At 38.9% G+C, this 20410-nt stretch overlaps 2 protein-coding genes across 3 annotated transcripts in view; one reads left to right on the forward strand and one right to left on the reverse strand.

The window, feature by feature from the left end:
- Positions 1–11668, reverse strand: part of CPSF2 (cleavage and polyadenylation specific factor 2) — a 32673-nt gene extending 21005 nt beyond the window's left edge. The window contains exons 1-6 of the mRNA XM_082384521.1: positions 11508–11668; positions 8016–8076; positions 3580–3761; positions 2346–2505; positions 2160–2265; positions 1020–1149 (exon numbers count right to left, since the gene is read on the reverse strand). Of these exons, the coding sequence (XP_082240647.1) occupies positions 1020–1149; positions 2160–2265; positions 2346–2505; positions 3580–3728 (545 nt within the window). The 5' untranslated portion in view covers positions 3729–3761; positions 8016–8076; positions 11508–11668. The remainder of the gene's footprint in view (positions 1–1019; positions 1150–2159; positions 2266–2345; positions 2506–3579; positions 3762–8015; positions 8077–11507) is intronic.
- A 172-nt stretch (positions 11669–11840) lies between these two features.
- NDUFB1 (NADH:ubiquinone oxidoreductase subunit B1) lies at positions 11841–17608 on the forward strand. Of its 2 annotated transcripts, none has more exons than XM_082384643.1 (3): positions 11841–11990; positions 16415–16559; positions 17499–17608. In XM_082384643.1, exons 2-3 carry the CDS (start codon positions 16423–16425, stop codon positions 17533–17535), a joined length of 174 nt encoding a protein of 57 aa, XP_082240769.1. In that variant the 5' UTR covers positions 11841–11990; positions 16415–16422; the 3' UTR covers positions 17536–17608. The 2 variants fall into 2 exon arrangements, with proteins under 2 accessions (XP_082240769.1, XP_082240770.1); XM_082384644.1 differs by lacking the exon at positions 11841–11990 and adding an exon at positions 14422–15010.
- Positions 17609–20410: the final 2802 nt, after the last annotated feature.

A 20410-nucleotide genomic window follows, 5' to 3' on the forward strand; every position in this document is an offset into this window, starting at 1 on the left:
TTAAAAAATCATTATCATTTAAATTTTCGCTTCTTTGACTTTATAACTTTTGTCCATTTTGCAACTAGGATCTTTTTGATCGATTAATACCTGGTCTTATAAATAAGTCTTTGCTCAACTTGATGTAAATATTTTCCCTCATTTATAGGTCTTTAATTTAGTCTGTTTCAGACATTTTAAACCTGTATGTAATCAAATCTAGCAATCTTCCTTTGCAACTTGGTCCACTGCCTCTCTGCTTACAAAGTCTTTTCCAAATCAAGAGATCAGACTCACCAATACTGTTTCATTTTCTATTTAATTCTAATCCACCTGAAATTTATTTATTATGTGGTAAAAAAAGACACAAACCAAGTTTCTTCCCAAAATGTTTGGATACCATTTACTCAAATACCCATCTTTCCTCATTAACCTGTGATTACAAGAGCCTAAAATTCAACTTATTAGTCTTAAATATTTCTTAATAAGATACAAAAGATCTTGAGGATACTGTAATCTAATATAGAATAGCTATGTACTTGATGTACAGAAATTACAAAAGAAGCCAAAACAACTTTATAGAAATGCTGTAAGTACGAAATGAAGTTTTAAAATTAAACTACTGTGTCCCCTTTTAAAGGGAGTCTGACTTTAACTATAGTTATATTAGATGGTATTAATGACTTTATTAAAAACAAAAAACCCAAAAAAACCCCACCTGCAAAGTTCCTCTAAATAGCAGGTCAAGAACATACAAAATATTATTTGTTGTACAAAAATTAATCTCCTTTGCAACATCTCCAGAGAGATATCTGTTTTATAGAGTGGATATTTGCATGTAAATTTCAAAACAATGTCTTTTATCTCATATCAACCTTTTTCCCTTACAATACAAATAACTTTGAAAACATTCACTGTTTTGGTGTTTTTAAATTGCTCTAGATTTCTAGTTAAAAAAATAACTTTGTTTCTAATTTTCCCTCCAAAGAATGAAATAATACAAATTGCATTTCCATTAGCTTTTGTCTTGATATACCTACATCTCCCTCTTGTGGTTGAAGTCAACTGCATAAACAATTTCTTCTTCTCCATCTTTGACTATTTTCCATATTGTTCCACCTATCATATGACCAGCTGGCAGAGGTGTGATAGACAAGCCATGTCCTTTACCTATGTCAACAAGATAATGACAGTACTAAGATTTCTTTTTACAAACCTACAGAAAGGTTATTTATTTTTAGCTATTTTTAAATAGGTAACATATGCAATGATACAAAATTCAAAAGTAAAAAGGCATACAGTGAAATGCAAGTCTCACCCGCCTGTCCCCCAGCTACCCCATACCTCCATGCAGGCACTCTTGTCATTTTATTATATATTCTTGCAGATATATTTGTGCTGATAAATAGAAGGCTAGAGATTGCCATTACTATTTAATAACTTCGTATGAACTAATAAATTTTAATATTTCTATTGTCCACATAATTATCAAGTGTTTCCATCTTCGCTAACCTCTAAATTGACAATTCTTATCTCATTATGGTAAAGAATGTATCGTACAGAAAACAAGTACAAGCAAAACTGTTAAGACCATTGTTACTTCCTGGCTAATCTTCAGAGTCCATTTTGTGCCATTTTTTCATATTTATGGGTTCAAATTTATGAAAATGTTTTAATATAATTCTCTCTGTAGATGAAAAATGTATACTGAATATATGACTTCCTGACCTAATTAAATGACAATTTTCTTTTAATGTTCAATTCTAGAATTCAGGCATGTTCTACTCTTTGCTGCCATAGCACTTCATTTACTTCAATTACTACATTTAGTCGTCTGAGCTACTCAACCTACATCTGATCTACTGTCCTCAACCTAACTGTGAGCTCTCAGGAAGAGAATTTGGCCACATCTACCTTTGTGCACTATATACAGTAAACACTAAATAAGTCTTTCCCAAATTAAATGTGAAAAGGCCTGAGCTGTTACATTTTGTTCGAATTTAGTCTGGAATACTTCAAAATTCAAATGACTTTGGGGAATTTCACAGTTCCCTATGAAAAAATGCTAATTTTTATTCTTCAGACAATAGTGCCTATAATTTTTATGACAAATTCCCCTTGTACTTTTCAGTAGTTTAAACCCATTAGTCCAATTATTTGCTACTGGAAACATGTTTTACCTTTCAAATTCACAATCTGAGAGAATTTTAACTGCTGTATTTTATCAAAGGCTGCATCCACATCATCTAGTGTAAAGAGTGTAAAATCTTCTGTATTGTGTCGGGACTAAAAGAACAACACAAATAAAAGGTTAAAAATGCTCACTGCAGGAGCGTTAAAAATTTTTTTTCAATTGCTTAAATTACCTGATAAAGATCATACATGAACATCTGCCCCATTTTATAAACAGGAATGGTTGCATAGATAGCACAGTTCAGACCCAACTTTCCGACAGCATACGGAAGGGCGCCAAGATGGAGAGGATCGGGGTGAGACAACAGTACTGCATCAATCTGGTGAACATGCCTAGAACACAATCAAAATGACTGTTTCTCAGTCTTGTTCCCAAAGGTAAAGGCAGGATACTTAAAATTAATTTGCCAGTTCTGATTCCTCTCAGTACTCTGAATCGAAGACTATGCTGGGGTAAAAGAGAAAAACTAAGAGCTAAAATTATGTTACCTATGAATTTCAACTATTACTACAGCTGTCCTACATAGAGATCAAAATTATGGTATAAGTTGCACGTAAATATATAGTGTCTAGACACATTTTTTTAAAAAAAGGAAAAAGAAAGGGAAACAGTAGACACCACACATAAGCTGATTTCAAGTGGCTATCTTGTATACTATTAATTTAAGTTCAAGAACTCAGCTTAGAATTTAAGAAATTGTTAAGGAAAGGATATTTAAAAGGCCACATATTTATTATGGATTTTTGTCTCAGCTTTTTAGCATGGTGACTGACAGTATATTCATGATAGTAAAACTTCAATTAGTCAATGAATAACATGTTCTCATCAACAAAAAAATAAGAAAAAAATTTTTTGCAACAAGGTCTAAGTGTTTTAAATGTTTAAGTCCTGGTTCCTTCCATAATTAGTACAGTACTGCTAACGTAACTAAATTTTTCTTTGATGGATTAGTATCCTTTTGTATCTCACTGTCTTTATTCTAAGCACCAGTTCTCAAATTGAATCAAATGATAACAGGAATTGCATCAAAAGATAATAGAAAATAAGCTAATGTGATTTGACTGCAGAACTTTTACAAGGAAGGTTTTTCCTCTCTTCAAATTCTTATAAACTTAATCTTACTCTTTTTCTAAAATTAGGGTGCAAAAATTCCTACTGAGTTCCGTCGGCCAAGTAACAATTAACTTAATATTTCGCTGAATTTCAATAAACACAGCTTGAGTCAATCAAAACTACACAAATAAAAACAGTCATTATTTGGCTCTTTGGCATAAGTAAAACTAAATATTTTACTATCAACTAAATTAGAGCAAAAAAGCAAATACTGTGTAACATCAAAATGGTATAACAGCGTACAAAAGAGAAGTTGATTTACTAAAAGTGTGGAAATAGTAACAGTAACTTACTTCCTCAGGGAATCTATGATATCCATAGAAAAGTGCTCATCCCAGCCGCAGTCCAGTAAAAATCTAAACTCATCGACTTGGAGAAGATAGCAAAGAGCAGACTCTTCCTGGACCCCAGAAAGGGTAGTTAATTTGATAATAGACGTCATTTTTTCGGTCCAATAACAACAATCCAAAAGGTTCTTTCAACAGAAATAAAAACACAGTTAAACATAAAAGTCATTTTAAAGACCTATTTCCATCATTGCTAAGTGTAAAGGTACAGACATAATCTTACACACTCCTGTTTACAGAGTCCTGCAGTGGCTCCCCAGTGTGGTTTAATGAAAAGTAGTAGATTTTGGAATCAGACCGACCCGTATTTGAATCTACTCCTATGTGGTTCTGGGCAAGTTAATTAACTTTTCCTCACTTATGTATCCTAGTCTATAAATCATGAGTATTAATATATACATAAAAAGGATGTTGGAAGATTTCAAATAATGTGTAAATTACCTAGAATGGAGGCTACTAAGTTCCTCAATAAATAAATGTATACTAAATTAGTGAACTTATGCTTCACGGTAAATTTGTTCCTCCTTTATTTTGCTCTGTGATGGCAGTAATTACACTGCATTACAGTTATTAGTTTATGGGTCTTTCTCTACTAGTAGACCAGTGGTCCTTAAATAAAGGGACTCCCCCCCTGAGAATCTGATAAAGGGCTATGGACCTTCCTTCTCCCCCCAGTCCTTAAAAAAAGACGAAAAGGCCCATATACATGTAAAAAATCATGTATTTTTCAGGGAGTTTAATGTTAAGAACTCTTGCACTGGAATGTGAGCAACTGAAAAACAGAGGTAGTACCTTATGTTTGTAATTCCCAAAAGAGAAACTGACACATAGTAGGTGCTCAACACATACTTGATAGAATATAGTCAGGACGCCTACTACATATTTCAAGAAGATACAACATGAACACACATATTGGAATTTAGGACCTAGAATTTGTGTGCTATTAAACAGATGTTATTAAAAACACTGATTAGCAAAGTACAACTCCACAGCAACATTTCAAATCTCAGCTTCAGCCTTTCCTGGCTAACTACGCAAGTAAGAGAGGTCACTGCATATCTCACGATCCCTCGCCATCTGCCCAAGGTCATCTCAACAAACTAAGGTAAACTGCCCACCTTTCTTAACAGGCTGTCAGGGGGCTAATCCTGCCCTATCTCCCATCCTTGTTTACCTCGGTCACAGCCAAAGATCCAAGACTCCTAGGTTATGCACCATCACTGATGTGCACATCTAACTGGACCCAATCCACTACCTCTTCTCCCTCTGAAACCCTTTCAGCATGCCCTCTGGAACTACTGCACTCACCTGGACTTCAACCTCTTCTCTGAACATTCTCCTCACCTGCACATCTTCACAGAAACCTAGTTTCTCCTGCAGGCTTCTCAAGAGGCCTTCTTTCCTCTTGTACTCCCTGACCTCCAAAGCAGGAAGGATGTGCTCCTTCCTCCTCACTGCAGCTTCCGACCTGTCTTCTCCTTCCTCCTCAAAATACTCCAGTCCCATTGAAGGTCACGCTGCCCAGCCAGCTCACCGTGAGCCTTTCCTATTCTTCCTTATTGCTGGCATCTATTAATCTGACCTCACTCACTGAGGACTTTAGTTCCTGACTCAGTCTTCCTCTGAGTAGCTTCAATACTGACCTCTTAGTTCCTTGACTTTCTCAACTCCAATAATCTTCATTTCACTTCAGCTACCCACCACCACAGTCACAACCGTGACCTTATCATGACCAATAAGCTGCAGCACTTTCAAAATATCACCTTCAACTATCTCCCTCTCTCACTCCCACCTTCCTTACTCTAGAATTCCCACTGCAAAAATCCTTTAGCCTCACTGGTATCTCTAATCCACTGACTACTTTTTCACCGTCCATGACCCCCTCCTGTCTCCACTCATGTCTTACCATCAATCCGTGATCCATCATGATTATTTTGCAAATACTCTCAAGTATCTTGCTGCTCTAGCCCTCCTTTGTACAAGCCGGGCAAAATCCCAACCCTCATTGACTCCAATCACTCACTTCGTCTATTCCAGCAGCTCAATGTTGCCAGAAGGGGAAAAAAAAAACAATCACAAAACTATGCTATTTGCTCTTCAAATTCATGGCCAAAGATCTCAAACAGGCACTATGTCCTACCTATCAATCTGATTTTTCTTAGTAGGTTGACTTTCCATCTCTGAGACCATCATTTCACATCTCCTCTTCTCTGCTCAAGTATCACGCACCCTTCTCTCCACCCTACTCTCTGTTGATAATCTCACCTCATTCCTCAATTATAAAATAAAAGTAATCAGACAGTAACCCCTCATTTTCCAAATACCGTATCTGTTAACCTATCTGCATGTATACTGTTGTGTCTCCTATCGTAAGGAACAAATAGCTCAGCTCTCATCCAAGGCCAATCCCCTGTATGTGCTCTGAATCCCACTCTCGTTTCTCTTCTAAAGATAACTTCTTCAATCATCCCCTCCTTCTCCTGTATCATCAACGTATCACTGATGTACCATTCCTATTAGCATACAAAGATACTCTAGAATTTCCCAACTTAAAAGAACCCTCTCTTAATTCTCCAATCCCCTGCAACTGCTTCATCATTTCCACGCTCCCCTTTCACAGCAAAATTTCTCAGAATATTTGTCCACAGATGTGTCTCCACTTTCTCACCTCCCATTCACACTACTAAATCTGACGTCTTTCTCTACCCTATCACTACAAGAGCTTTCATCAACGTCACTGACAAACCTCTATACAACTGAAGCCAATAGACATTTCTGTGGTCCCAAATCATTGGAAATCGTAGCAGCAATCAACAAAATTAACGGCTCCGTCCTCCCAGAAACACCTTCCTCTTCTCCTCTGTCAACCCACTCCTGGTTTTCTTTATATCTAACTGGCCATTCCTCACTCTCCTTAGTTAATTCCTCTTTCTCCCCTCAACCTCTAAATGAGGCAGTGCTTTTCAGCAGGACTTTCTTTTCTCTTTTCTCTCTAGGCGATCTTACCCGATCTCACAGCTTTAAGACCATCTGGCCTCTGATGGCATCATCCTTGATTCCTTCCTTAACTTGCTGCTCACATCCAATCCATCAGTAAGTCCTGCATTTTTACTTCTATTGTATTTCTCAAGTATAATAATTTCTCAAGTATTTCCTTCTTTCTCCACTGTCACCAAGATCTCTAACTAGTTTGAGTTATTATTTTCCCTGCCTCAAATTTATTCTCTCAGAAACATTTTCTGACCACCCTAAAGTCCATCCCCACCTCAGTTACATCTATAACGTGTATTTTCCTCAAAATACTTAGTGCCCACCTGCACTTGCTGCTTATTTACTTACTCACTTTGTCCATCCCCTTCTCTCCTCTTAACCTCCACACCAGAATAAGGACTCCATGAAAGTAGAGACTTGGTCTATTTTGATCATAGTTATATTCCAACACCCCACGGTGCCTGACACATAGTGGTGGTCAGTAAATGCTTCTTAAATGAATAAATGAAGATGGCTGGCATTAAATGAGCTTAGTGCTGTTACCACACCATTAACAGCTACCTATTTACATGTATTGCCTCTGGCTTGGGAGAGCTCTCTGAATGCAGGACTAGGTTTGATCTATTTTTGTATCCTTACTATTTTAGCACATGTCTTACACGTAGTGGTTGTTTAACAAATAGTTACTGAAACAAATAAGTTAAAATTAAAAATATATTGACTTAGGGACTTCCCTGGTGGTCCAGTGGTTAAGAATCCGCCTTCCAATGCAAGGAACGCAGGTTCCATCCCTGGTCGGGGAACTAACATCCCACATGCCACGGGGCAACTAAGCCTGCGTGCCGCTAACTACTGAGCCCACGTGCCACAACTAGAGAGAAGCCTGTGCGCTCTGGAGCCCGCGCACCGTGACTAGAGAAGCCTGCGCCCGGCCGCGCACCACAACAAAGATCCTGTGTGCTGCAACTAAGACCTGACGCAGTCAAATTAATTAATTAATTAATTAATTAATTTAAAAATATATTGACTTGGTGTGTTCCTATTTGTAAGGTATGAGAAATACAAAGCTACTAATTCTTTATCTGATGAAAAATATTTATAAATACAGTTTTGGATAGGACTTGAATCTCCCTGCCAAAAAGCTCCCTGTACAACAATTATATTAATGGCCTAAGAGAAACTTTTCCTACTCAAATCTACCTTACCCCCCACCCCACTTTCTTTATTTAGAGTATGAAGTGAAAATACAAAGTTTCTTGCAGGTAGAACTGAATGAGTTCATGTTAAAACTTTTTTGCAGACAGACCCAGATTTCAATAGATGAAAAGATTTTTATTACAATTGCTTATAATATAATAAAGCTGTATCTTTATTAGACAGTCTTTACTTACTGGTATCTCAGTTGTATATAGGATGAAACACCATGAATTCAAAGAAAGAGTTCTTTAAAATCTAAAAAATAAAGAAATAAGAGTCTCATGAATGCGGTATAATGATTTACTTCTGTTTTTAATTACGGTATTTAACGTCTGTGTCTTGCCCTAAGGTGAAGACCGTGAGCAGGCAGAATAACATATGGTCCTTTTTTTTTTTTTTTGGCCGTGTGGCGAGGCATGCAGGATCTTAGTTCCCTGACCAGGGATGGAACCAGTGCCCCCTGCAGTGGAAGTGCAGAGTCTTAACCACTGGACCACCAGGGAAGTCCCTATATGGTTCTTTTTTAAAAAAAATAAATTTGTCATAATTTTAGGAAGTCTAAACTTACATAAAAAAATAGGACAAAGATAATAAAAGACAAAAATAAACAACATGAAATTGGCTCTAATCAGGGGCTGAAATATGTGGCTTAGGAAATAAGATTTAAAAAACTGTCATTAGCTTATGTTATTGAGAATCAGAAAAGAGGTAGGATCATAAATTATTCGATTGGTAAGGACTGGTAGGCTGTGGGCAGAAAGAGACAAAGAGAAAAAGTTATTCAAAACAGGGGAATAACATGATCAAAGGCATAAAACAAAAACTTCGAGTACCAGTGACAAAACTAGCCTGGCACACTTTCATATAAGCAAAAAATGAAAGAAAAGTCCTAATGAATAGAAAAGGGCCAGCTAATGAAAGGCCTTAGAAACTTTGGACCCAGTTCTAATTGTTGAACAGAGAACAAGCAACAGAGAGACATTTTAAGATCACTTATCAAGTAAGATGACGTGATACAGGTAGTTCTGTATTTGAAATACATGATTAGATAAAGAAGACAGAGCAAACAGGGAAATAAAAAAGGAGAGTATTTAGGTATTTAGCAGCACACTTCCTCCTTTCAACTTTGCTGGTTCTATTTTGAGACTAAATTTCTTTAGACTCAAATGTACCTTGTAACTCTATGACATGGCTTCCTAATTGTTATCTAAATAACCAAGGCTTGAAACACTCCTTGTTTTATTCCTTCCTTTACTTCTTGAACAGACTGTTACCAACTCCTGATTATCTCCCCTTGAGAATGCCTTGTACATTTATCATTCCCTTTCCATTCCTACTGGAAGTACCTTAATACAGGGCCTCATTACCTTACATTTGGGTTTCTGTTTCTTTGCCTCCAGCCTTTCCTTCCTTCATCTCAACGTATACCTTACTACCAGATTAATCTTCCAAAAACATCCCTGCACATAGGATCCCTTGCTCAGAAATCTCTGAAGGCCTCCTACTGCTTGAAAAAGCAGAACCTGAATGCCTTAACTGGCAATGGAGGGAGCCAGCAAGCTGCCCTGGCATCACCGTTGACTAACATCATTTTAAGGCCCAGCTCAAATCCCACCTCCTCACTAATCCCTCTATCATTAGTCTAGACTAGAACAGCTCTGTCCAACAAAAATATCATGCAAGCCAGATATGTAATTAAAAAATTTTTTCACAGCCACATTGAAGTTTCACAGGTGAAATTACTTTTATTTAACCCAGTATATCCAAAATATTATCATCTCAACATGTAATCATTAAAGAAATTATTGAGTTTTTTTTTTGGTACTGAGCCTTCAAAATCTAGTGTGTATTTTATAATTACAGCACATCACAATTCGAACTAACCACAATTTCAAGTGTGCAATAGCGACATGTAGCTAGAGGCTACTGTAATAGCAGAGATTTCTAGACTCTAAAATCAATGCTTTGGACTGTAGAGCATTGTGCTTTGCCACTCCTAAAGTGCAAGTTGGCACCATACTATTTTTAGGTACATGTCTTAGGCTTTATTTAATGGTATCACCAACCACTTAGTCTCCCAGACTAAAAATTCTGAAGTCACCCTCTTAGCACCAAATTGGCTGCCACCAGTTGAATCCTATTTGACATTTCAGAAATGTCTGTCTGACATCCTTTACTATCCTGCCTCAAAGGAGGCATTCATTACCTTACCTGAATGATTGCAATTTCCTCTCATCTAGTTTTCCTGTTCCAAGTTGATCTTCCACACAGCTATCAGAGAGACCACCCTAAAAAACAAATATCCTCATGCCCCTTCCTTGTGCAAAGCAGTCATTGACTTCCGGCTAAATACTGAATAAAATCTAAACACCTTCCTTGGAAGGCAAGGTCCTTCACAAGTTTACCTCAATCTCCCTGTTCCTTCACCAACCGCCCTTACACTGCATGCTCAAGCGCATTCATTCTCCCGCTCTCCCTAAGCACGCCAAAACTTCTCAAGTCTCTGCATCTCTGTACTGCAGCCAGGGATGACCTCCTCCTGAGCTTAGTACATTCCTTTTGACCCTTCGTGACCCAGCTCAAATATTTACTCCTTTATAAAGCTATTTTGGTGTCTCCAGGCAATGTTATTTATTTTTAGCTAGCACAAGTGGGCACAAAGAATATACGTTGAATGGATGTTAAATGTATGGGGGAAGTGTAAAAGTGAATCTTTTTAACTCCAATACCAAGCACAGCGCTCAAAGCAACATAAATGTGTACTGAAAGGAATGAACCTTCACCGTATCATAAATTCCTTCCGGGCAGTGATTTCTGACGGATACCATTTCACCTTAATTATCTATCAGTTACTTGCTCTCTCAATAACGATCGTGCATGTTGATGACAACTGAGGGGAACCATGCAAAATCTAAGGGAAAACGAAAGAGTCTGGGTTAGCCCTGGAGCTCAAGTGAGAAAAGTCTCCTCCTGGTCAATTCCGGGAGAGCACGGGTTTCACAACAGGGTCAAAGGGGTTCTAAAATTAAAACTCAGGGCATGGGCAATGATAACGCAGGCTCGCCTGGTCACAGGAAGCCAGACTTGGCGGAGTTAAAATTATTCTGACCTCCTGTTTACTGAAGAGCATGTAAATAGAGTGATGATGCTGGAAGCGCTCAAAGGAGATGCGGGGGGGGGGGGGGCGGGGGGCGGAGGGCCGAGGCTGTTTTAATAAAGCATTGTAACGTCTTAAAGGTCTTTGGAGTCGATTAACTAAAAAGAACGCCTACTTTGTGCCCAGTAGCCTCGTGATCTCTCAACCCGAAACGACGGGAAGACCCCGAGCGAGGAGGCTGAGAACAAGGTAGCCACAATGCTAAGGAGCCAAAGCTGGCGTCGGATTAACTCCTCCAGCGACGAGAGACTGAAAGGCCGGAGGTAAACAGCAAAAAGGAGAAAAGGAGAGCCTGGGAGTGAATCGTAGGAACTGCCACAAAAGACCGAGAGCTTTAGACCCTTGGAGAAGTCACTCTCTTTCCCTCGCTGAACACTTCCGCCAGAAACGACCAGGACAGTCGCACCCGCAACCCTGGGGGCACGTCCGCGGCGGAGACCGGGTCGGAGTCGGAGCCAGGCTCTCCCCGAGGGCCGAGACGTTCCCTCCCCCATCCAAAGGCGCACTGCTTTCTTCCGCCCCCACTTGCCTCGTCAGTCCTCCCCCAACGCCGTCCACTGCCCTTCCCAACCCCTAGCCGCATCCAGGTTCAAGAGCGAGAAAAGATGAGGTTGGCTCAGCAGCGCCGGTGACGATCAGGTAGCAGAAGCCCCTCAATGGCGGCCGCCATTTTGAAACTGGAGGCGATCCGCGGAGGCGGGGAGAGCCAGGGTGATACCATCTTCGGGGGTGGGAGGGACTAAGCTGGAGGAAGGAGGTGGCATTTACACCGAGTCTCGTCACCTGGGGCCGAAGTTTTATTTTTAAAGAATTTACAATGTGTTGAAGCTAAAAGCAATATGAGGAGAGTCGAGCAGTGAAAGGAAGAAGAGGAATGATTTCTCGGAGCCACCCCTCTCTTCGAGCGGGCGCGGCGAATGGTGGATCCCGAGGCCGCAGCTTCCGCCGGCGCCGGAGGCTGGGCTCACCGCCGCCCCAGGTCGTGGTCTCGTTGTTGCTCCCGAGGCTTCAGGTGGGTCCGCGATCCGGGGCGGTCGAGGCGGCGAGAGTCCCCTTTGTGCAGGCGGGGAGGGTGCACCTCTAGGAACGCCCTCAGCGGCGGTGTGTACCTGCGGGTTGGGGTGTCTGGGCCTCCCCGTGACTGCAACGGCCCGCCTTCCCGAGGCTTTCAGCGAAGGAGACAGGGAAAGTCAAGGAAATAGGGATTGCTTTGAGGTGGGCGGCTGCGCTCACGGTTCCCGCCTGGCGCCTTTGGGAAAGGGTGCTCTGAGGCTGTCCTAACTGGAAAATATCTTTAGGTTCACGGCTCCTAGGCTGCAGCGGGGAAGGGACTGCTTCTCCGCGAGCATCTCCGATTGGTCCAAGTTTCAGAGTTCTGCCTTCCTTGTTATTCAGGATTGGAAGCTAACCTTGCTCTCTTCTAAGTCTCCAATCCTCTTGAGCCGACCATTCCACAAAATAACACACTTTTTCAAAACTTAATTTTTAAAAAAGTAATACTTATGCTTGATTTCTAGGACGTATACTTCATTAAGACGAGGTTCCAGACCTCAGGGAGTTCCGTTTCTCCATGCATCCAGAACTGTTTCTTATAGGTTAAGTCGACACTTTTTGATCACTACATATAAAGTGCTGTAGGGACTAATTAGAGTAGAATTTATTTTTTTAATGTCTAGTCGTCTATATTATTCCAGCGTGAATTCAGAGGGGCTTACAAAAATGCACACTATATACAATTTTCTTTTTAGAAGTTAAGCGGAAAAAAATTGGGTTGAAGAAAAGGTAACACAGGCATATCTCATTTTATCGTGCTTCACAGATAATGCATTTTTAACAAACTGAAGGTGTGTGGCAACCCTGCATTGTCAGATGTTGGTTAGCATTTTTTAACAATAATGTGTTTTTTAGTTAAGGTATATACATTGTATTTTTAGACATAATGCTATTGCACACTTTAAATAGATTCTAGTGTAAACCTAATTTTTATGTGCACTGGGAAACCAAAAAATTCTTGTGGCTCGCTTTATCTCTATGTTCGCTTTATCGCGGTGATCTGGAACCAAACTCATGATATCTCCAAGTTATGCCCTTATTAGGAAAAACGAGATAAAGCCAAAAGTAAGGTTAATATAAATGTTGACCTTTATACTTACTGTAAGAGACAGTAAAGCACCAATGAGCTTGGACCAAGGAGCCAGACTGCCTGGGTTTTAATACCAGTCTGCCACTTACTGCATCTGTGACCTTAGGCAAGTTGATTGTCCCTGGATTTCCTCATCTGAAAAAAAATATTCCTACTGCATTGGGGACATTGTATTAGTTAATACATGTATAGTAATGTGAGGATTACATGAATTGGTGATTATGAAAAGCATTAAGAACCATGCCTTACAGAGAGTACTCTAAGAGTCAGCTCTTTCTAAAGGTAGGGAAAAAATTTTGGATCATTTTGGTATCAAAGGATACATCATCCGTTACTCAATTCCCTAAGTCCATAAGATAAAAACCAGTTAGTTTTGTTTTGTTTCAGGAATAGCATAGCTACTCCCCAGTTCCGAAATAAAAACAAAAGTTTTCTTGAGAGGTCTTCATATAAAGAAGACACTAATAATATGTACAGTGCCGTTGAGGGCACCCATGTGGATGTCACTCTTTATCCAAGCCTAGACTTGTCTCATTAGAGACTGTCCCAGGTGCTTGCTCCCCTTTGCCCATCAGATGAAGCCATCTTGCTGTCTTGAGCCCGTGATCAAGAGCCTGTCTACGTTCCCCCTCCTATCCTTTCTCTAGGGAATCATTCTTGCTCACTTCTTATGTCCATCAATCTTTGTCTTCCCTGGTCATCCCTTTGTCTTCCCAGTGACATAATACAGGACAAATTATGCTGAGTGCCACTGGGTCCCAAAGTCCATTTAGTAGTAGATTGTACAGTTGTAATGTGAAATGCCTGTGGGGCTAAGATTTGCCGTTTATGTCTTTGGGATGGAATCAGGCTTCCATCATGGTAGTTGAATCCTGTAGAGTCTCTGTGAGAGCCTGTATACAGCAGGAGTCTCAAGGGCTTGGCTCATCTCTTCTGCTTGGAGTAAAGCCAGACAGCATTGCCTTCTGGCCCTGTTAGAGGAGTGCCAACAGTAATGGCTTATAGCCCACAGGTAGCCATGGGCTTATTTAAAAAGTCTTGGTGTGCAAAAGCTTTGAAGTTTCATTAGGTCCCATTTGTTTATTTTTGTTTTTATTTCCATTACTCTAGAAGGTATGTCAATCTTGGGATTGACATGTATACACTGATGTGTATAAAATTGATGACTGATTAAAAAAAAATTAAAATAAATAAAGTCTTGGGGGCTTCCCTGGTGGCACAGTGGTTGAGAATCTGCCTGCCAATGCAGGGGACATGGGTTCGAGCCCTGGTCTGGGAAGATCCCACATGCCGCGGAGCAACTAGGCCCGTGAGCCACAACTACTGAGCCTGCACGTCTGGAGCCTGTGCTCTGCAACAAGAGAGGCCGCAACAGTGAAAGGCCCGCGCGCCGCGATGAAGAGTGGCCCCTGCTCGCCGCAACTAGAGAAAGCCCTCGCACAGAAATGAAGACCCAACACAGCCAAAAATAAATAAATAAATTAATTAATTAAAAAGTCTTGGGCTGAGAGTCAGCAATTATTTTTTTTGTTGGTTAAATACAGTTATCTAACAGTCAGCTGTGCTGAGTGTTAGAATTGACACCTCTTCAGAAACTTGAGGAACATAATAAGGACAGGTGGGAGAATAGATGACCCCCAGACTTCTCTAGAGACCTATATTGTCTAGTATTTTGTAGTTTAGTGCTTTCCAGGTTACATCATTTGATTAAGGCATGCATTGTTATTCCCATACTTGACTGGCTCAAGTTTATAAAACAAGTGGCTAACTTGATCGGAATCACAAAAAGTACCTAAATGTTTATCAAACAGTATTTGAGGATCTAAATGCAAATAATGCTACTTAGGGAACGTACAATACTAAAAGAACCACCATCTCCTAGGAATAAGGTGAGATTGGTTACATTTACATTTATATGTCCAAGAACTGTTTGCAGCAAATCAGCTGGGGAGTTATTTCAGACGTCTCATTTACTTACATCATAATTTTCTAGATCGGTGATATTCAGACTGGAATCTGCTGTGTGTAATATTACACTCTGTGAAAGACAGTATGTAGTAATTGTGTGACTTAACTTCATGTCCGTTTCCTAACCCAGTGCCTTTAGATAGTAAAGCTTGAGAAATAAAGAATTAGAATGTGTGTGAGAACCAGTATCCTAGAAGGAGCAGCAGGGATCCAGTCTACATAATCCTAGCACAGTGTAGTGCCAAGCCCTTTTGTTAGCAGTAATGTATTATCTTTCTATGATGTTGTCCTGTCTCCTCAGCCATAATATAGGGTTGATTTATTATAGATTCATGTGCATACATATGTATTTTGATTTCATCTTTAGATACAAATTTTTACAGAAAATTGATGATTCAACTGTGTTTTTATTGAATTACTGCAAATTTCATTTTCCATATGATGACTTCTAGTTCTTCTATGAAGAAGTCTTCCTCTTCTGCCTTTTAGAAACTCCTAACACTTAAAAAGTCTTAAGTACCATAAATATCAATTAGGGGAAGGGTCTCTACAAGAGGCATTTGGATATGATAGAAGGAGCTAGAGCTTTGGAATGAACCTGAGTTTGAATTCCAGATCTACACGTAATACCTATTTGGGTTAAGCTGTATTCTTATCTGTAAAATAAGGATAACAATATTTTGTGTTATATATTGGACTATATGATGGCTCTGGTACCTAGTAGTCATTCTACAAAAGTAAGTTGCTCTGTCCCCATATGTTTTGTAGAGTCATTTAATTGATATCCAGATCTGTTGTGACATTATTCAATATGATTTTTTTTAAATTTCTCATATATGTTTTCATTTCCTTTCAAAAATTAGTTTTAAAAAAATAGTTTTCAATAATTACAACTTGAAAGAATTCTGCTTCTGACAAAATACTATTATATTTGGTTTAACATTGTTAGAGGTTCTAAAAATATTTTACAAATGTAAAGGTTCTAAACCAATACTAGGAGGGTGCAAATACTCAGCTTTTGCAGGTAGAATTTTTTTAATACTCTCTCCATTCCTGTGTTATATCAGATCACTGGTGGAGCTAGAAATAAAAGGTAGTAAATTGACTTTAGTGCAGTATAATTTTTATACTAATCATTGTACCTATATAATCTTCATCAAGTAGATTTTAAGTAGTATACTACATTCTGATGCCAAACAAATGTAAAGAGGCTTATTATGCTTTTAACATCTATATCCTATATTTAGAGCTAGCTTCCTGTTTCAGATGTGATTTAAAAGGTACTTCAAAGGCAGTTATATTTCTGGTAATTTTTTTTTTTATAGCATTCAAGATGAACTTACTTCAGATTGTGCGTGACCACTGGGTACATATACTTGTCCCTGTGGGATTTGTCGTTGGATGTTACCTAGACAGAAGGAATGATGAAAAGCTTATTGCCTTCCGGAACAAGAGTCTGTTATATAAAAGGTTAGTTTTTGTGTTTTTTTATTAAACCAACAGTCAGGTTTTAGAAGTATTCTTCTTAATGTCATTTGTGCCAAAATAAACAGAAGGGGTAATTTTCCCCCCCCCCGAGGATTTAGATTTAAGTGATATTATTTTGTAGTCTTGTTTGTTGCTTAATCCTTAGACAAAACTCTATGATTACTTTTGGAATATAAACAAGTCTTTAGTTTCTGAACAGGCTATTTCAGATCTTTGAAAGTCTTTTTTTTTTTTTTTAAGTCAGGGTACATTTTAACGTAGAAACAGTCTTAAACCAGCTTGCCAGAGCCTCCTCTATGTGCTTTAACATATATGATCATACACTGTCTTACTTAGGCCATGATATAGCTGAAAACAATGGCACTAATTGTGGCTTGGTGCTCTGTTCTCAGCAGCACTGGCTGAGAGCTTTAGACGTGGTGGTTGGGTGATCAAATAGCAACTGGCAGCTACCTGGTCCCACTGTGTCTCTGGAGATGGCACCGGAGTTCGAGTTAGCAAGACAGGGTGTGTGCCACTGACTGTGCGGCCGGGCAGGAGGAAGCTCAAGGGATAAGAGAACCAAGCAGCAGCCAAAGGCGTTGTGTAGAGAAGGTTCCAGCCAGGGATTTCAAGACAGATAAAATGAGCTAGAAAGAATATAAAAAACATTAAATGAACTCACTGAGAGGATAATTGCTTTCATATAAAGATAGACTAAGAAATTACGGTTCTTTAATCTGGAAAAAGGAAGAGATGGTAAAAGTTTAAAATCATGAGAGAATAGAATGAATATGTTGAATCTAATAAAAGGTTTTAAATGGGTCAATTTAATACAATATAAAATACTGAATCCATATTCTTCTGACTTTCCCTTTTATCCTCTCGTAAAAGTTTTATTTACACTTTTGCTTTTTCTTCCTTTTTTTTCTTTCCCTGCAGGGAATTAAGACCCAGTGAAGAAGTCACCTGGAAGTAAAGGCTGCTGCTGAATTACAGAATGTTCACAGTTTTTAAATTATAAGAGAAATAAAAACACATTCATTACTTAATTTGAAGACTTTGAAGTGTGAGTCTTTTTGTGCTGAAATAATCTTTCCCATTTCAAGTAACAGACACACTTAGTAATTAAAAAATAATCACTGAATCATATGGCTCAATTTTTCAGAAAAATTTTTTCAAACCATGTTCTTCAAAGCGCTCTAAAAGGATGATGCTAGGATTTTATTTGGCAGAAATCAATAGCTGAAAATTTTAGTGACCTTGAATTTAGCAAAGATTTCTTAAATACAATACATAAAGCATGAACCAGTTTTAAAAACCAAGACATTGTACTTTATCAAAATTAAAAACTTCTTCAAAAAACACTGTTAAGGAAATGAAAATGCAGCCGTAGACTAGGAGAAAATATTTGCAAAACATACACACAACAAAGAACTTATATTTAGAATATGTAAACTCATAACTTATAAGACAACCCGATTTTTAAAAAGCAAATGATTTTAACAGACACTTCACCAAAAAAGGCATATGAGAGTGGCATACAAGCACGTGAAAAGATGCTCAAATCAGTAGTCACTAGAGAAATGCAAATTAAAACCACAATGAGAAACCACTACACACCTATCAGAATGGTTAAAATTAAGGAGACTGATCTTACCAAGTGTTGGCAAGGGTGTGGATCAACTGGAACTCACACCCTGCTGGCAGGAATGGAAAATGTAGCTGCCAGAAGTTGCACCACTTTGGAAATCAGTTTAGCAGTTTCAAGTTAAACATGCACCTACCATACGACCCAGCCATTCCATTCTGAGGTATTTACCTCAAAGAAATGCATATATGCCAAAAGAAAGCATATGTCCACACAAAGACATCTTCATGAAGGTTCATAGCAGCTCTACTTGTAATAGCCAAAAATTAGAGACAACCCAAATGTCCATCAACACAGGGATAGATAAATTGTATTGAATCCATATAATGGAATATTACTACTCGGCAATAAAAAGAAATGATCTATTGATACAACATAGATGAATTCCAAATTAATTATCCTGAATGAAAGAAGCCAGACAAAAAGCACACACTATGTGATTCCACTTATATAAAATGTTAGAAACTGCAAACTATAGTAACAAAGCAGATCAGTGGTTGCCAGGGAGTGGTCCAGGAAGGGGCTGGAGGAATCATTTTCTTGATTATGATGATGGTTTCTTGGGTATATACATATGTCATCTGTTATATTCAACTACCTCTTCTTGGAAAGCAAATGTTATTTGTTTCAGGTAAGCTTGAATTTAGGAGAAGTAAAATTACAATGAAATGATACTCCCTTATCACTGATTCTTTTCAGAACTCAGGACATTTAAGATGACACACATAAATTTTAAAACCTCAGTTGTTTGAAATTCTGTTAAACTATTTGGTTTGGGGTAACAAAATTTAGGCCAGTTTAAAAGAGACAATGTTCAAGAAGATAGATACAACTTTGTGCCATCTCGCTTGTTAACATAAAATTTCAATGAGGTAGATTTAGAGAGAAGTCAAACTGACCAAGGTGAAATAGAAGTCTCCTGGAAGTGCATCTATTTCATGTCCTCTGTCTCCAGGAACTCCTTCTTGATTGGCTCAGTAATCACTGTCTCCTGCTGAACTATTGTAATACTTGTCTGTGCCCCCAAAATTTGTGCATTTATTCACTTTTTTGCACCAACCCTTGTTATAAAGAGTAAGACTCCTTTGACCCTCAAAAGCTGATAGTCCACTGGCATATAAAGTAGTAAGTCCAGTGTGCTGTAATGAGGGTTTTAATGTAGGCAGGTGCGAGGTATAGTGGTGGCACAAATGACTCTTCTTCAGAGGACTTTCCGGAAGTTAAGGGAAGCTGGTGTGACTGGAGCAGAGGGAATTCCAGGAGATAAAGCCAGACAGGTCCAGAGCACAAAGAAACTTTTTAATCCAGCAATAGGAAGCCACTGAAAGATTTCAAATAGAGTAGTATTGTGTAATTATTTAAGGATCCCCCCCAATATAAGCTCTGTGAAAGTCGGACTGTTTGTCTCTCTCATGGCTCTAGGCCCAGTGCCTGATACATAGTAACATTCCATTTGTTAAGACAAAGAAAAACTGGTGAGGTTTGCATTTTTTGAAAGATTACTGACAGCACTATGAATTAAACATACTGAAGCTGGAATCAGAAGACCAATTCAGAGATCCTGGACCTGGAATACACAAGAGACCAAGAAGACTAAGCAGTAGCAAAGCAGACAAGAGAGGAAAGAGCCATGAACATGCACATTTGCGGACTGATTGGAACAAAATGTGAAGTGGAAGAATGCGGGGAAAAGAATCACGAATGATTCCCAGATGCTAGCTTCATTAATTCATTTGAAAGGCATTGACTACAAGATATACAAAGTCAAATAAGACATGGGCCCTGCCATCAAGACATTTAGAGGGTATTGGCGAAGATGTATGGTCAAACCAACTGTTATGATACTGTGTAAAAGGTACCAAGTAAGATACAGGCACATACAGGAGCTCAGAGGAGGGACAGGAACTTCTAAGTTAGTTGAAGAGCCGGGGATGCTTCCTGGAGAGTGTGGTCATTGAGTTTTTTTTTTTTTTTTTTTTTTTTTTTTTTTTTTAAATAAGTTTATTTATTTATTTATTTATGGCTGTGTTGGGTCTTCGTTTCTGTGCGAGGGCTTTCTCCAGTTGTGGCAAGTGGGGGTCACTCTTCATCGCGGTGCGCGGGCCTCTCACTATCGTGGCCTCTCTTGTTGCGGAGCACAGGCTCCAGACGCGCAGGCTCAGTAATTGTGGCTCACGGGCCTAGTCGCTCCGCGGCATGTGGG

This window comes from Balaenoptera borealis (assembly GCF_965194805.1).
Source record: "Balaenoptera borealis genome assembly, chromosome: 3".
Taxonomy (NCBI): Eukaryota; Metazoa; Chordata; class Mammalia; order Artiodactyla; family Balaenopteridae; genus Balaenoptera; species Balaenoptera borealis.

Bases quoted from the DNA above. Each gene is read 5' to 3' on its own strand.
- NDUFB1 (XM_082384643.1), top strand. From the start codon at position 16,423: ATGAACTTACTTCAGATTGTGCGTGACCACTGGGTACATATACTTGTC. The intron at 16,560-17,498 runs GTTAGTTTTTGT...CTTTCCCTGCAG, and splicing joins AAGAGTCTGTTATATAAAAG to GGAATTAAGACCCAGTGAAG.